General features: G+C 37.4%; 1 protein-coding gene across 1 annotated transcript in view; it reads left to right on the forward strand.

The window, feature by feature from the left end:
- The window catches only part of LOC131581217 (collagen alpha-1(XXIV) chain-like), a 113551-nt gene that overhangs the window by 42369 nt on the left and 52741 nt on the right, over positions 1–18441 (forward strand). Inside the window, exons 18-22 of the mRNA XM_058843249.1 lie at positions 5343–5396; positions 9751–9804; positions 10528–10572; positions 16036–16089; positions 17142–17186. Coding sequence (XP_058699232.1) covers positions 5343–5396; positions 9751–9804; positions 10528–10572; positions 16036–16089; positions 17142–17186 — 252 coding nt within the window. The remainder of the gene's footprint in view (positions 1–5342; positions 5397–9750; positions 9805–10527; positions 10573–16035; positions 16090–17141; positions 17187–18441) is intronic.

Raw genomic sequence — 18441 nt, forward strand, 5'->3', positions numbered from 1 at the left:
TCACCATATGGCGAAATAGAAACAAAAGGAATGTAGGATAGCAGCATACTGGGATTTTGGACAAATTGAAGATACTAGAAGTTCTATAATGAAAGGAATTTAAAATAAGCAGCTTAAAACTGAAAAGTGTATGTGTCCCTCCTGTTACACTGTCCTATAAAAATAAGCTAGTTGTTGTTGCCACAAGTTATTTAGGCACAACTGAATATATGAAGTATGAGCAGATAATGTAGATTTTTCCACAAGAAAAGCCTACTGTCATATGTCTGATCATGTCTCTTCTTCCAAAACCAGACAGCTAGCAGGTCAGACAGGGCTGCTTTCCTTGTTCCTATTTCATCATCTGAATGGTCAGACTTCCTGTGACCCCATGTAGAAAACACACATTATGTTCTACACTAAATGTTTCCTTGTTCTTTCTGGAAATAGAAGAATGTAACGAATTAGTGTCTTACAAGGAGAGTACTTTGAATTTAGTATAGATGTGGCAATCCATACTATATGCCTTCTATGAAAGATTTTATTTTAAAAAGCCCCAAAAACAAACCTATATTGAGATTTGCTGGACTCTGCTGTAAGCAGGAGGAACAACGCTGTGTCTACCCAGTGGCAGAATCTATCAGATTCTACTTCAGCTGTTTCTCTCTCCTTTTGTCCAGCGTTAAAGACAGTGGGATTTACAAATGTGCCATGTCCCCATTTGTTTTGTATATATGAAATAAGAAGCTGGGGATTCTTTAATCTTTCCAGTTACACATTTGAATGTTTCATTTCCAGTATAAAGAATAAGCAGTCCTATCCCTGATTTTCTTCCCATGTAAAGTGCTGTAACTCTGGCACTACAGCAGCTGAAATCTGTAACTATCTCTGCACACAGCAGTGGGAGCAGGGCAGGCAGACTCTGATCATCCTCACGGGGTTTTGTGGTTTTAAATGCAGATCACCAGTAAATTGCTTCCTAAATCTTCCCTCTGCAGCTGTGCAGCCAAGGTACACCAGGTCAGGGTTGAAATAAGCCACCCACCTATAGCCGAGGTCCATTTGAGACCTACAGTGCTGATGGCAGGAGGGACAGAGGTCTCGCTCCTTCTCGCTGGGTGGCCAGACAAGGGTTGGCTGACAAGTGATTTTTTTCAGTGCAGGAGTCCTGCAGTGTCAAGCCAAATTCTCTTCTGGGTATGTTTCTGCAGACCAGGGTCTGTCGCGTGCCTGAATGCTCACTGGCTATACTCAGTGAACACTTTCTGGAGTGTATTCTTCATCAGTTGACACATTGTGCTGCTTTGTCACGCATCTGAAAATGAACTCTCAAAATGTGAAGTTTCTGTAGAGCTTTGTTTTATTGGTATGACAACTGGAAAGTGCTGATCTGACTGTTTTAACCCACAATGTCTCTGTTTACTGTGTACAATGAAGTATGCAGTGCTTATTGTTAATGTGAATGTAATTAGACAAGCCTTTAACAGGCTTCCACATGTATTCAGAATATTTTGTAGTTAAATTTTGCTCTAGGAATTGCATTCAATTATCCCCCAAAGTGATGTGCCTTCAGAGTGTTATAAATAGGTTTAATATGAAGCAGAGAGAATTAGTCATTACCTTCAATAGAACTTTTTCCATCTGTGCAGTATTTTGATCTGAAGTCATTAGCTTATTCCTTCAGGAAGGTACTTGTATGGGACTCAGCTGGTGTGTTTTGTGCTCAAGGCAGTAGCCTTACAAAAGAAAAAGATACATTCAAATAACAGTAACGAGTCAAAAAGGCACACATTTTGTAGGTGAATCAGTGGCTGCTTTGAGGCGTTCATTTAACAAAAACTTTATTTTTAGTGCATGTTTCACATGCATTATCACATGATTTTTTAAGTTTTTGCAAACAATGCCAGGTGTGTAGTGATAACATAGCTTTCCGTTTCAATATTGCATCAAATAACTTGCATGCAAATGATTTGTAGGAAATATAGAAGAAAATTCAAATGCTGAATTAATTGCATGTTCTGGCATATATCTGAGGAACTGCTCTTGTTGTAGAACTGCTTATACTCTCTACTTGCCTTTGCATTGAATCTTCATCTGGTCCTTTCCCAAAGTTCTATGTCTGCATAACACATCCTTTCAGAAGAATAAGAAACTTATTGGAGAATTTTAGATTTTTGCAGAAACCTTCCTTTTGTGATTTGATTATCATAATTAATAATGAATCTCTAACAAGTTATCTTGTTGAAATTCAGTAGCTACATACAGTCAGTCTTGCTTCTGAAAATTTATTCTAAATTCTCATTGAAATGAGCTGCAACCTGTGATTGAATGAACTCTTATTGGAGCAGGGAAACCTGGTGACTGAAGGGACTACTGCAGTCCCTGGAGACTTCTTGCCCCTCTGTGCTGCCCTTCCACCAGTGCTTGGCTGATCCCCTTGAGGGCAGCCAATGGCATGAAGATGGCTGGCGAATGTCATGTGAAAAGAGTTTGAAGTGGGATTCTGCAAATGTGAAAGGATTCCCCATGGAAATGGAGTGCAATGTCTCAATATTTCTGATATTCTGCTTCCATATTAGCAGCCACACAGAAAAACAAAAGGAAAGCAAAATCTTTGGCAGAGTGCTCATCTTGGGGCAGAGACATGCCCTAACATAGTAAAAGCTTAGTCATCTTTGCATTCTTTTTAAAATTAAACATTATATAGATAAACGAGAGCAATAAATATATTAATTTTATATTTAAGTGTTCAGTACAAAAAGCAACACTTCCACTGCAATGTTAAAGCACATTTGTGTTAAGATAGTTGGCATTTCAGGTTTTTCTGATGCCACATTTCCTTTGATTAAATGGATTCTAAAGTGCTTTGCTGGCAAAAAACCACATCTGTAGCAAGATTTTGAAAATAATTTGTATCCCACCAACTGCTGGGCTTATGGCTGATGGAAATTAAGACTATGCATTTCCTTAGAAGTCATAATACTGAGGGCTGTTTTGTTTTGAGTAGTCTCTGTTGAAAACTACAGCTGGAAACTATACATGAATCTCCTGGCCTTTCACTTATTGAAGAATAATGAATTTTTAATCTGGAGTAATTTCTCAGGCAGCTGGTTGCTGAATAACTCATGGCAAATTTAGGTATTCCTAGGGATGTATCCCACTTCACTACAAGGAAGCTGAATGGCAGGAGCCACTGCTGAGGTGTTTCAAGAGCTCCTTCCTGGTTCATTCTTTTTCTGGAATTGTCTAAAGTGGCTGTTTGTGTCCTAAATTACTGTTATTTCATGGATTATTCATACGAGAACATCTTAGAAACAGTGTTCTAATACTGCCATAGCGTCTGCCTTTTCTCCAAGGTTGTGCTCAAGAAGAAAAGTCTTAATCCATCCTCACAGAAAAGATAAAAATTATGAGGATTTAAAATTTTTAAATGCATTGTTTAGTGTTGATGTTCTCAGGCCAGTAGCCCTCTTGTATCCTAAGATTTTCCCTGAGATGAAAAGATTTCGAAATACTGTATTTGTTCTATCTGCAACAGTATTTGTCCACACCCACATGTCATGGCCCTTACTGAATTCCCTCTAGAAGAATTTAAACAAATAAATAAAGTAGATCTATTCCTTTATAAAAGCATTAGAATCTTTCCAAATTAACATTTTTCTAGGCAGATTGTTCCTTGGAATGTTTCTTGTAAGAGGAAATTGTCTGTTTAGCACTTGTTAGCACATTTAGCACTTGTTCACACATTAGAAACGTAAAGATTTACAGATATATGAAACAACTCACCCCTTGGTAACTATTTAAGGTCTATAAATAAGTAAATTTAAAATTAACAAGGGACAAGCTAAAAAACTGCAAGAAATTGACCTAACTCTTCAATGTATTTCAGCAGATAGTGGTGGCCAGGGTTTTCAGAAAAAAACACCTCCTCTTTTGAACTGTATAGAAATCAAGGGGGATGCAAATGAGTGCTTTAGGTATGATTCACAGGTCACATGTAAATTAATATTCTCTGTGCCACCTAGAGGCATGTTGGAATTGCTGCACAGCTCTGCTTGTAATTGCTGCTTTATGGCAAAAGAAAGGGAAATCACAAATGCATTGTGAATTGTTGAGTGTTAGAGTTGTTGCCCATCTTCTGAAAACACAGACCATTTTTATTCCTTAGTGGTTTTCTTTTAGACTCACTAGCATCCAAGCGCTAAACCTGTGTTTTAAAAAATTGTTCTGTGTATGTGGTTTTTGTTTCTATTTTTGGAAAAAGTATGCAGACATTTTAATCTCTGATGATTTTCTCTTAATGAAGAAGAAAACTTGTTTTCCCTAGTGTTAGACCATGGGTTTGCTTAAATGTAGTAATAAATATTTTGCTCAGAGGAAGTGTCAGTCTTGCTGTTTTCAGATGGCAAAAATCAAAAGTTTATTAAAAAAGCAAAATCAAATGCTGTCTTGGCAGGGGACTGCATGAGCAGTGTGCTAATTACCAACGCTGTATTTTATCCTACAAATGTAAAGATCGTGTATCCTCTCTGGATATCTATGAAATTGAAATGAAATGAAATTTATGAAATTGAACTCACTAATGTATTGCATAAAGGTTAGCTGCACCATTTTTTTTCCTTAAAATATACTCATTTCTTTCAAAGTAATCTAGCTGTAGCTGAGTTCCTCTGACACAAAGGCCAGGATCCTCATGGTGTCCCAGCTCAATGCCTACTGGCCAAGTGGTTTGCAATGATAATTTTAGTTGACTCCTTGTCTGTGCATATTTACTTTTCCTTTACTAACAGCTTGACCTGTACTTGAGTCTATTTCACAAAGGCCTGTTCTGAATAATGCTACATGCTGGTGACCTTCAGTACTGCCAGCCAGACCCAGATTATCCCCTGCTGATTTGGAGGCAAAAGGCTTCTTACCTTTCTCTTAATCTTGCAGTGATCTCGTCCTTAACGTGTGGCCAAGGATTAAAGGGCTTCAGCTGCTCTCTAAATTTAGGAAAAAATAGTTGAATTCATAAGTGCAAGGCCTGGTGCTGGCTGCTTTGTGGTGATTTTTTTGTACCTCCAATCCAGTCCAATGGTTTAATTTCGAACATTGCTTAGCGGATAAAAAGTCTTATCCTAAGAGAAATTAAATCCAGGCTGACATCTGCTAAATTGAGTTTAACGAAATCTGCCTAAAATCTGTCACTTATCCAAGTCCTTTCAAGGAAACATAATGGATTTTGACATTTTTTGGGATGGTAGAACAAATTTATTTCTTGTTTCTGTGACTCAGGTTTATTAAATGAATGAACAGAATCAAAACAAGTACATTGAAAACATTCCTACTCTGCAAATCATTTGTCTGTATGGTTTCTTTAGGGTTTTCCAGGAGATATTGGTGTACCTGGATTAAATGGCCCTGAAGGTCCTAAGGTAAGGTTATATGAAAACCTATTAAAAATAACAGTAAATAGCATTAATCTCTGAGGAAATGGGTCTGAGAGATGGACTCTGGCGTTATGAGAAGATAATCTTACTGTCAGAATGCAGGTACTTTGCCTCAGGTATTTATATGAGGAAGTTATTTGAATGTTTAATGCTGTCCATGCAGTTCTGAGAGTAATTACTGTGTCAGGTGAAAGCATGTAATGGCAAAATAAGTGTGAGAAAATGCCATGTAGCTAGGAAGTAGCATATGTTGTACCTGTATTTAAATAAAATGCATGCCAAATGTATGCAGATCTTTCTATTACCCAGGTTCCACCTGTACTAAAAATTAACAATTTTTAAAAGAAGTGGTAGTTGAGGATATGGAAAATGTGTAAAATTCACATGCCTGATTAAATTATGGATAAAATAATAGATAAAACAATAGAGGATAAAATTTATCTACAAAACTGTGACAGAGTAATTTAGCTTCTGCTCTTTAGCAGACTGAGATTTTAGACCAAATTTAGGCAATAATTCATATGAATTGAGTTTTCAATGAAGCTTTGAATAAAAGCAGATATAGGAAATTTTTGTTGAATTGGAAATGGTCAAGAGTAGTACAAAAAGTGCAGGTGGCTCAGAAATTAACGCAGAAGAAAATAATTGAATAATATCTAAAGATTGGCTACTTGTTGAAAGGCAAGTACCAATGAAGTTCCTCACTCATCAGCCTTGGGACTATTCTTACATTGTATTTTCTGTGGTAAATAGGCACAAGAATGGCAGAATGAAATCTGTATATGAAACAAAGTTGAGCATCTTTAGATTATCTAAAAAAATGCACTTTTTGCTAATTCATTTCACTTGTTATTTCAGATTGATCTATGAAAGGACTGAAACAATAAATCCTGTTACAAACTTAGACCAAAGACATTGCCAGATCTCTCTGAAATAAAAGCACAGTAATGCCTTTAGTAATGCACTTAGAAATTAAGTGAAATTATAGAACATATGAAGCAAGATGTCTCATTAATGGCACTGCTCAAAGTGTGAGAAGGCTTTATCTCTGTAGTACATTACTGGGCATTTTTATTCTGAAGCACTCCATCAAGTGAGACTAGAGGCAGAAATAATACCTGAATGACTTTTTTCTGAGAGACAGTGTGTTTATCAGACCAAAATGAAGGCCTTTTTTAAGTAAACTAGAGGGCAGAAACTGATGAGGCAAAAGAACTATACAAGACCAACATTATCATTTGTCCAAGAACAAATCATACAGGTTGTCTGTGAATAAACAGACATGGAAATTACATTTTCTAACAGAGTTGTGAAATTCCGTAGCAGACTACTCAAGAAAACGTAGAATGGGGAGCAGTAAATAGTTTAAAGATATGATCTTATTTGTACCCAGAAGATTGCAACAATATCTCCATGCCAAAGGAGATTCTTAAGAACCTCTCAAATAATCCAGTTTCTGAAATTCTTTCAACCATGTCAAGAGCCTTTTACCAAAATAGATATAAATCGACTAGGAAGGCTGAGAGCTAGTTATCTGGTGGGGCAAATTGAGGAGAAGTTAAAATGCGTTTCTAGAGGGTGTCCACCTTCAATTCCAATTTATGAGATGCTTTGCTCGTTTGTTTATATGCATGTATGCGTAACATTAGCAGCCTTGTATTAATGAGTTTGTCCAACCATTGCAGTGGCAGCTGCTCTCATGTTTCTGAGTTACCAGGGTGTTTACAAAAAAAAAAGCCAAACCTGTGGTGATGAAAGACTCTGTCTAGGGTCTAGGGAAAATACCAGAAGAGAAATACAACAATTCCTGAACTGCAGTTCAGATTAATTGTCCAAGTTTATACATGAATGATGTAACAGATCTAATCCCTGCTGCTCAGTTTCTTCAGTGAGATGGTATTGTTGCACATTATATCCAAAGAGTTTTTGTTAGAATTCTGTTGATGTTTAATACATGTGCTACTGATCTGTTGCCTTTTCACAGCTTCCAGAGAAAAAACTTACCAAGAGGTGGACTACAAAGTTTGGGACTCCATGTTCTTTAGATACAGAAATTACACAGCTGAACCAGATTCTGTGCTTTCCAGCACATTTGGTATTAGAAACAAAAAGCTTAGACAGCCTGCCTTAGTCAGGGAGAACTGATGACTTACATTTGAAAAGGATTACCAAACTGGAAAAACTCTTATATTACTCCCAGTACTGAGGGAGAAGTTCTGCATAACTTTGGAAATGTTTGGCTTTTGGGATTCCCAGCTGCCTTGAGTTCACTGAAGTTCTAAAATTTTCCTCAAGCTTTTATTTTTAGAAAATTGTTCTCACTATGCTGCTATTTTCCTCATGTTTTTGTTTATGCTTCCTCAGAAGCAATACCCATTTTAAAAGCCAAGAAAGCTGGATAAGCTTTATTTTTTAGCAATTGGTGTGGGATAAATTAAATTTCTTGGAAGTTTAAGCTCTGTTGAGTCTGATCAGCTGTCTCTAAATGCCAGTAGAAGTTCTGGATTGTAAATTTTCCCCAAATTAGTGAAATAATCAGCAAATCTGATCTCTAAATCATTGTTCAAAGGATTTATTATGTAATTTGGTCTACAAAACATTACTCAGCTTGGAAGCAATATTTTAGAAGGCGTTTGATCTTGATCCATCACTTATTAAAAAAAATAACAAAACACATATTTTTTAAAAAAACGGAATAAGAATGTTTTTAAGAAGTTCAGAAATAACTTTGTTTGTTCCCTGTGTTATTCTTTGCAAGTATTTATGCTCTCTAACCAAGAAAAGTAAGAGGAAAAGATGGTCAGAATATGCTGACTACCTATTTTTTCCAGCACTGTGTGTTGTACCATGGAAAAATCTAAGAGCTTCCTTCCCCTGTTAACTTATTAAACTTGTTAAACTTTCCCTCTGTTTGTATAACACATTTTAATAAAATGATTATTAGGAGTTTCACCTCTTCTGGAAGGGGTGGTCAACTGGGAAGTTAGATATGTGAAATACAGGATACCCCATTTGCTGACTTTTGTTTTTTTCCAGACACTTTGGCACATGTGTAATGACTACCTTCATTTTCTGTTTTTGCCTGAAACCCCAAGGAGGACATGGAAATGTCATTTAGTATTAATATTCAGTTTACAGTCTGGAACTTTTTTCTGGATTCAGTTAAGTGCAGTGGAAGGGTGTGTACAGTAGCAGTGCTGCTGCCATTTCCACTCTGCAGTTACCTTGCACTGAAATCCTTATCTCCTAACAGGCTTTGCTGTTAGAATAAAACAACAGTCATGCCAATGAGAAAATGTCATTATTAACCATATAAAAATATTACTTATGTAGTGCTGCTGAAGGCCCTCCCATCAGTTCTGTGCTGGAATGTCAAGCAGCACTCCACCCCAGTCCTTCCCCGACTGATGGGCTCTTCAATGAAACTCTCTACCTTGAGGTGGCCTGTTGCATTTTTCTCTTCCATTTTACTTTGCCTGCTGAGTAAATTGTTACTGGACCAATGCCTGGACCAATGTCTAGACTTCAGCTTCATTAGCACGCAGTTAATAAGGCTTACACTTTCCCACCATTGCTTTCTTCAGAGGATAATCATATCTCTCCTAAAGGGCAGTTTCTTTGTTCTTGTTGCTTTATCTGATATTGCTAAGCTTAGGTTTCCCAGAACATTAATATGTTTACAGTTTTTTTTTTTGTACTATGCCAGGTCAAGTGCTTTTCCCAATTATCCCATTGTAATTGGGATGCCCAAGGTTTTTGATACACTGCTAGCTGCGAAGTCTTTTTAACAAAGTTTTGAAAATGTTAGTGTAAGCAGTCATGAAAACTTGGAGCTGGCAGAGGTTAAGGTGCTTTATCTCTGGGTAGCTGATTATAATCCTAACAGAAAATTAAGGGCTGAAAATCACAAGTAGTTTTGGACAAGCTAGTGGTCTAAATTCACTTTGTAGTTTCTTTCCATTGCATTGTTGTCGACACATGTTATTCTAAAGACTAATACCAGCTCTGTACATTGATGATGCTTTAATCTTAGTATGGTAGTGTGGTTTACCTCTTTAAAAAGAGAGAAATTGTTCTATCATGTTCATATATTTTCTGATTTCCTTCTTACAACATAAAAAAGAATAATGTTTCAGCTAAGTCTGTGTAGAAGTTTTTATGATGCTTGGTTTTCTACATCTCTGCCTGGCTTTCAATGGGGAATACTATGAACAGTGGTAAGAGATTAGGTCTGCTACCTCGGTTTTGGGCTTTAGTCTAGGTTTGTAAGAGGAGAGAAACTAGACCAACATGATTGTCAACTGATGTAAGTTCTTACTGTGTGTGTTTGGATGTTTAGGGAGCTCTGGGTGACCGAGGACCTCCAGGGCCACAAGGCCCCAAAGGAGTTGAGGTAAGATGAAAAAGTTACCCAATTAAGAGATTGTGTTTCAAAGTTGTGAGGGGTTAAGAGGCCTAGACAATAATGGTTAGGTGTGTATGGTGTTGTCATGCAAAATTTGAAGTTTCTTTTGCATTTTGGCAAGTGTTTTTAAAGGTTTTTAGCAGCCTAATGAGGGTGTGCATCCATTTTGTGGTTTATTTTAATTTCAGTGGAATCTCAGATAATATATGTCCAAAGCTGGATGTGGTTGTTTTAGTTAAACTGGGAAGATGGGAGGGAAGGGGGTTAGTAGTATGGAAATAGCATATACCAATTTAATTACGGTGTCCTAGTTACTCTTAAGTAAACACTTAGACCCCTATTAACTGAAAGGGGAGAAAGGCAGTTCATCTTATAGATTCATCAAATATTCTTAATTCATTGTCATAAAAATAAAAGCTTATGTCTTGTATGCTAAAAATAATTAACATTAAAAATAATTTAGTTTGTTATTTTGAAGATAGACCTCTAGACTTCTAAGTAGCTAAATAATGGGCTTCTGTGACAGATAATGGATTAGTAAAAGCTAACGGTGGCAAAATGGTCTATTTCCAGGCATTTCTATCAGACATGAGCTCAAACAAACACATAGCAAACTTAGGATGCTATAATAAATACGGACAGTTATCTGCAGGCTTTCTTTTTTAAAACTAGACTTGTCATCAAGATCATTGAAGTCCTGATTTCTTTTAGGGAGAAGTAGGACCAGCTGGACCTATTGGAGGCGTTGGCTCAAGAGTAAGTATAAGTAATTTTGTTAGGGCAGGCTATTTTGAAATATAAGTTTACTGTGAGAAGTGACTGATAAAATGGCATCTCCTGAATGAATGTGTGTTTTTCCTCAGATCATGCTCAAAGCAGGGCTGGGAGGGGAAATTATTTTCCATACAAAGGGTTTGAAAGGAAATCACTGCTATAGTGCACAAAATATAGTGCTCCTCTGAGACGAATGAAACTGCCATGCACTTCCTAGGGACTGAATCAGCTGATATATCAAAATATTTCCACTGGGGAAGAACCTCCTCAGCTCACAGGGAGAAATATAAAGGATGTATGCTTTAAAAAATGTACCAGAAACCTGGCAGATAGTTACTGAAAACAAAAAAGCTGAAACATCACAATGCTGTTTATGCTGACATATTTTAAAAGATGAAGTCTGAAACTATCATCCAATTTTTTTGTTAGTTACAAAAATATGGTATCATCTAAGAATATTTCAGAGGACTTGAAGCTTATTTTTATAATATTTCTATGCTAAAATGGATACTAACTTGCACTGGGGATTACAGGAGTGTCTCTAAGTTTATTGAATGCAATTTGATCTTCTGCCTTTATATGATTTGATTATGTGTGCTAATCACTGATTTGGCTTTCATTCTGGATGACTTCCCATTTCTTGCATTAGTTTGAGTCTTTTCCACTGTTTTCTGCTGTTAGAGTGGGTATATGCCTAGGTAATTTTTCCTGTTCAGTAGCTAGTCAAAGCTGGGAATTTGCTTTCTGTTGAAAAGTGTATTGAAATATTTACTTGCCCCATAGATTAGGTGTTAAGACAAACAAACCCATACCAAAACAAAAAAAAAGACCAAAAACCAAACACAAAACACCCTCCCACAAAAGTCTCTTTGTTTTCAAGATGAGGAAAACATGCAAAAAATTAAATTTCAAGAATTTCAAAACTCTCTGTAACTTTGTTCAATATTGAGTTTAATCTGTCCAAGCTTCTGCCCTGAGCCTCATGGAAAATTTTATTTTGGCTGCATCATCCTTTGAGTCTCCTCCTTGGGCAGTGCTTAATGGCAGCAACTCCCACGTTATGCTGTGGCAATTGGAAAAGAAGATGCTGTAGTGGGTGACTCATGGGCAATGAGACAGCTACCTTCGCATCTTCCACGTCACTGGACATGCACAGGCCACCATCAGCTGGTGTCAAAGTGACCCAAGAGGAAAAATTTTTGTGTAACCTAGCAAACTGAAATAGTTTTCATCTATTTTGGGTCAATTTGACCTAAATTATTTAGGTTTTTATTTCTCTCAGTGGGAAACGTGCACAAAGACATTGGCATGTCTTACAGCTCTCTGGTTTCTCTCTCACAAGTTGTTGAGAGCAGAGTATGCGCATCTGAAGTGAGCCCCAGGGTTTCTGTCTCTAGACATTTTTAGTAGTTTGCTGGCTAACATCCCCTCTTGAAATGAGAGACAGGGGAAAAAGGAATTTTGCTTGATGGGCAGCTCTGCCTGTTTTTCCTCCTTGTCCAGGGGCCCACGGGCTCTTGCCTAGATTGTATGGCTTCTCTCAACTCCAGCTGTTTCACTGCTCCAGGCCAACTTGTTTGCGCTGCTGCTCTGCACTCTGCTCCCATCTGTGCTTGTCCTTGGTGCTTTGCTCCCACCTGTAACACACCCTGTGTGATTGTGCCAGTGAGAGAGTCACAGCCATGACTTAAATCTCATATAGTGTAGCAGGACTGAGTCAATAAGCTGCTGAGCACATCTGTCTTTTTAAATTACGCTTCCTTGACTGCAATTTGATGTTAATTTGATTTACATAGCCTTTGCTTCCATTTTGCATGAAAGGAGTTTTAAAAAGTGAATGTTACATCTGAAAGTAAACACTATCATAACTGTGTTGTCACTGTACTAATTAGATAGCCATGGGGGCAGAGGAGGTCCCAGAGAAGGACCTGAAGAAGTGGTCTGGCTGTGCATGGCCCCAAGGCACCATCAGCTGTCAGCTCTGTCTTTAGCTGACAGATGTGTTTAACTTGTGTTTTGCAGCCATCAGGAGTGGGAATTCTTCATTCTCCTCATCAATCTGCTTGAGTTGTTTGCCTGGTTTACAGACCTTTATTCTATTGTCTGGCTGTTCTATCTGAAAGTCTTGCCTGTGTTTTTCTCACTACAGCCTTGCTTCCTGCCCCACAGACTTTATTTGTGGGCATGATTAAATAGGTTAGTCCTCTTTTCAGCCACTGTCACCTTAATTTCTGGGGCTTGTCTGAAATAGGTAAAGTATCCTTGTAGGTCATGTATTGTAAACCTTTCATTATTCTTATGAAACAACAATGGAGCAGGTTTCTAGTGCTTCTGGAATCCTCATCTTTTTTACAATTTCAGGTCAAAATATCCAATCCCTAGTTCAGGTTTAGGCATGTGGCAAGCTGGCAGCCATAATATTTCACCTCATTTTTCTCTCTCGTCCCTTCCCTGTCCTTGTTTCTAACATTTGCTTTAAAAAACATGGGAGAAAACAAAAACTCCTGGGACCCACCTGACTAATGCTGCCATCAAAACAGATCATCTTCTGTTGGAACAGAAGTGAATATGAACCTGCACAGGGGGTTCTCAGTCCCAGATCAAAAAATAATTTCCATGTGTCTAAAACAACTGGAGACAAAACTAGAGGATGTTCCCTTGCTCACTCAGAATATATCTCAGTTCCAAAGACCTCAGTCTGTTTCAGCTTTGGAAGAGGTGTTTGAACTGAATCTGATAACATCATTTGATGTTGCATTCATTCCTTTCCAAACCTTCCCACCCATTCTATTCCAAAGTCATATACTTACATGTTTTTAAGTTAATCCTTCTACATTAAAAAAAAAAAAAGCTGATTTTTTTGGTGCTCACTTGTTTGTCCTGTGAAAATGCAGGAGGTGCCATACTAAAGATGTGACTGTGTTTATTCAGTTTCCTCCCACTTAACCCTCTCTCACAAAGGCTATCCAAATATTAATACTGTAACTGTCAGTGTAGCTCAGCTCAGTCAATGCAAGCAATGGTGATTTTTTAATTTTTTTTTTTTTTTTTTTTTTTTTTTGTTGTATCTTCCTTGCTGGAGAATAAAATGCCTTTAAAAGGGTGGAGGTTGTTTTAAACCAGAAAGTAAAAAGTTGCAAATTGATTCCTTTCTGAGCTACATGTGTTAAACAGAAGCTGGAATTTATATAGTCATTAGATGAGCAGTTTGTCCTGATGATAGTAGAAAATCTTCTCAAATCTGCCCCACACCCCTGTGCAGTATTTTCTGGAAGTGCCTTCCTGGGGGGCTGAAGGCATCTGGGAAGCTTACGGAGGGACCGGATTGAAACAGAGTGATAGTGAGAGATATTTATATTGATACATACACACCTGTAGCTACCAGTTGTGAGGTGAAAGGAAGCACAGTTGGTTGCTGTTTCCTGAAAGAGAAGCATAGACATTTCAGTTAATATTTTAGGAAACAGACATTTCCTTTGGGATTACCCTGCCCTGGAAGAGTAATTTTCTCAGGGGTTTGCAAGCAGAAAAGCAGCCATGCCTAGTTTTACCTTCTGACAGTGTTTTTTCCTCCATGTGTAAATGTATTGTATTTCTGTTTAAAGCCAAATCCATGTGTTTCAGATTGCTTTACCAGTTAAATTCACTTGTTCCATTTTCTGATCAAGTTCCATCTGTTCAATGTCCTTTGCAGCTAGAACACAGCTAAGGAATGACAGCCAAGAAACCTTTACAAGTTGTAACTCCAGTTTAGTTCTCATAAGACTTAAAATTATCAAGGTAGTTAATAGGGGCCACTAGTTTTCTTTTGATGAATTTCACTTAAAATATATTTGTTAGTCTTGCTGTATAGAAAGACTTTAAGTTTCTTTACAACAAAGTTGCTAAACAGCATGTAGTGACCTGCAGAAGCCCATTACTTGTTCTTAGTTAAGCCTTGTGGAAAGACATGACTTGCTTTATCTGGTTCTCTAAGAACTTCTCTTCATGGTTTTTTTCTGCCTGCATCCCTGGCTGTACCATATTTTAGTCCATTGACAAAACCAAAAATATGTTCCTAAAGTGATTTTATTTGCTGGAACTTGTTGGCCAAATTGAAATCACTCAGATAGTCAGAGAGAATGAAAACAATAGAGAGGGATTTGTATGAGAAGTCATGGAACCTACTAAGACAATATAATTTTAAGCCATGTAGAGAATTTCTCAGATGCCTAGAAACTAACACACATATTGTGCTCTAAAAGACAGGCACAGAGCAGCTGAAGCAAAAGAGCCAAATGAAAAAATGTCATCTCTTTTTAAGGAACCTTTTATTATCTCTTGCTTTAGTTGCTCTTTTCTCAGTACAGCTTGTGTGGAATGGAAAGCTCATACTATGGACTTTGGCAATTCCAATTATTCAGTTTGCTGGAGCAACCGCTGGTGGTTTCTCTTTAGCACAAATCCACATGGTTTTGATACTGAATCATTAAAATGTTGAATTAATTTTCTGCCTCCAGTTGTCAGCCTCCAACAATCTCATCAGCAACTTGCTGAAGAGCCAGGTCCCCTGGACCTTTATTTGCTAGACTAGGGCCTTTTCCTCAGAGCAGATGGGGAAAGTTTGTCTGGGCAGGGCTGTGATGCCTAGATAGCCAAATGGTTAGGCCATGTTTTATGTTGTAGAGGAAATAAAGTATCCTGGGAGGGAAAACAGTTTCTTAAAAGGAAGACAAAATGAAGTTATAAACAACTAATTGAAAATTAAGGGGGAAAGCTTTCTGGTTTGTGTGCCTTTGTGAGTTGGTGTGAGTGACCATAGAGGGAGGGATGCATGTGATAAAGTGCTTCAAAGATCCTGTCACTTTGTGGCCTTCTGCTCTGATTGATGTTGCTGTGTCTATTCTGGCTAACAGTGTTATTACCAGAGTTGTCAGAGCAACGAGATCTGTCAGCAGCAAAATGCTAGCGGAGAGAAACATCAATTTTCTGAATAAAGAGGAGAGGGTGTTTGAGATGATAGTGTTTGGTTGAGGACAGTTGAGAAAGAACAGCTATGACACCAGTCCCTGATGTTTAAGCATCAAATTTTATTAGTGTTGAGTCCCTATTCTGCTGGAATTAACCAGGAGAGAATGTTACCTTGCCATTTTTTGTCTCCCTTTCACTTTTTCGAAGTGAAATTGAAATGTGTTTCAATCTTGGATTGTGACAGTTTTCCCTCAGTGTTAACCTGCTGTAAGGCTTAATACAAATTTTGCTTACTATTCCAGTATTTGATGGAATATTCAAAATGTATTTTCAGGTATCTATTTCTAAGTACACTTGCTTAAAATTTTTGTATTGAATATTACTAAACTGTACATTTTTGATAAAATGTTCAGTTTTGATAAATAGATAAACTGTGATTAAATTATCTTTTTGAAATGAAATATTTACAATATTTTATTCTAATCCTTATTTTAGGGAAAGCCAGGACAGAAAGGTTATGTAGGTGATCCTGGACCAGAAGGTTTAAAGGTAAGTGATGGTTTATGTATGAAATAGAATGGATTTGGAATAGAGTTATACACAGCTATTTACAGTGACATGCCAGTGAAAGGATATGAGCACACATGCTTCCAAAGAATATAAATGTGTATCGTACTTATGATTCTGCTTTCTTGAAAGATCCCATTTTGAAAAAGGAGAAAATTGTGCATCTCTAGGAGACAGGGATGTGTGAGCAAAGACTACACCTGCTAAAATGAAATCAAATGGCCTGGAAATGTGAGAGTGCCTGGACTGGGGGGCAACAAGGGTCTCAGGGCAGTTCCTACACTGGCAGGATTTTGGAAGTGTGAATGGGGATGAGATGAAGTGCTGCAGCTCAAAAGAGGAGCTTGTGGCAGCAGAAGTTCCAAGTGCTGGTCTGCAATTTGTATAAACAGTACACAAATAACTGTTCATCATCAACTGTTATTAGATAACTGAGATTATAGTCATAGCCAGATAATCAATAATGCTTATACACCCAGCTTCCACCTGTGAAATACACAGAAAAATGTTCCAGTTATGTAACAGTGTTATTTTGGAGAACAAAATTAATTAATACTTAATGATGGTTTCAAGATTTTGGGGAAAGGGGGAGAAGTTTGTTAAAGTGTCATTCAAATGTCAATTTTCCTAATATTTCATAACAAATGGACAGTTATCAATAAAGTATGCAGGCAACATTTACCTTTCAAGCAGTAGTGAAATAGTGATGTTAATTTTCTGAAAGAAAGATTTAAATGAAAATAGAATAATTAATTTATAGTATTTGCTGACCTAATGTGTTTTGTCGGCACTTAATTGATAGTTTTTATTTTTGCAGGCAAATCCTAAATATCTTAGGACATCATTTTACTAAATCAAAATTAGCCACTGACAACATTTGTTTTGGTTACTCAATTTTAGCTTTTAAAGTTTTAATTGGCAGATGTAATTTAGAAAATAAAGAGGCTCCTAGGAAAACAGAGAACTTTAATATACACATATGAAAGAAATTACTTTTCAAGTGAACTGTATCATCTGTTTTCTGCATTTAACAGGGAGAAAAAGGAGACCACGGAAACCTTGGAAAAAGTGGTGAAGCAGTAAGCTTGAATTCTTTCTGGTTTAATTTTTAATTCTATTTTATTTGAGAGCGAATGAATAGTTTGTTGCAGACACTGCCTGATGAAGTTTGCCTGTATTCGAAGCTGTAGTATGTCAATTATTCCTTTGTAGTCTTTAAGATTCGTACTATTTAAAGGAATTTCCCGTTATAAGCATTTTCCAAAATTAATTCTGCTTTTCTCCCAATGCATTGTGTGAATATTGCAGGTGGTTGTAGGGGATTTCCAAGGCATGTCCATGTACATGAACAAGTGATCCTTTTCCAGTTAAATCATTTGAGAGGCTGCTTTTAGGCTGAGATGTATTTTGCAGGCTTACACTACATAAAATCACAGAGCTCGAGGTGATCTTGTGGTCCATCCTCTTCTGCCAAGGCAGGACCTGTTATCTTTACATCAGTTCTGACGAATATTCATCTAACCAGATATTAAAAAGCTCCAAGACCAGGGCTTCTCTGTTTTTAAAAAGTTCTTCCAGTTGTGTAACCTGATTCCTTTTTGCTGGAAACAGAATTTTTCATATGGTGATTGTTATTCTGTGCCTCTTTCATTCTTTCTTTTCAGGCTTAAAAGCCCAAATTCAATTAGCCTGTCATGTTTTTGAGATAATTTAAGTCACATTCTAACTCCCCTGTAGCCTCTTTCCAATTCACCCAAACATCTGACTCCAGCCTACTGCCCAAACTGCTAATAGTGAATGGAAACATTGCTTCTTACAAGCCTACTTCTTGCATAGATGTGCTTACTTTTACAGGAGTGTGTTGTTATGCAGTTTGAGATTCACAGTCTCCTATCCTTTGTTTTGTTAAAGCCTTCTCTCTCTCAGTTCTTCTATTATATGTGCTTTTTTAGGTGGGAATTGGCACCAAAACATACCACTTTGGAATTCTCTCTACTTAATTTCATCCCCTGCCCTTTTGTATTTTTAACTTCAGTCTGGGATTTATGAGCAGATGTGAACCTGACTCAAGCCCGTGCTTGAGTTACCCAAGAGTAAACATGATTAAATTGATTTTATTTCTAGAGTTAACATATGATGAGGAGAGATACCACACACTAGTTTGGGCTTAGTGCTGTACTACTCGTACAAACTCTGTTCACCACCTTAGCTGGCAGGCAGAGTTAGCTCCCCATTGTCCACAAAATACCGAGCAGATGTACCTGGGGTAACTCATCAAATGGTTGGTTACTGCAGAAATTTTACAAACTGCTTTTTGGTCAAGTCCAGCTCCAC

The sequence above is a fragment of the Poecile atricapillus genome, chromosome 7 (assembly GCF_030490865.1).
Source record: "Poecile atricapillus isolate bPoeAtr1 chromosome 7, bPoeAtr1.hap1, whole genome shotgun sequence".
Lineage (NCBI taxonomy): Eukaryota > Metazoa > Chordata > Aves > Passeriformes > Paridae > Poecile > Poecile atricapillus.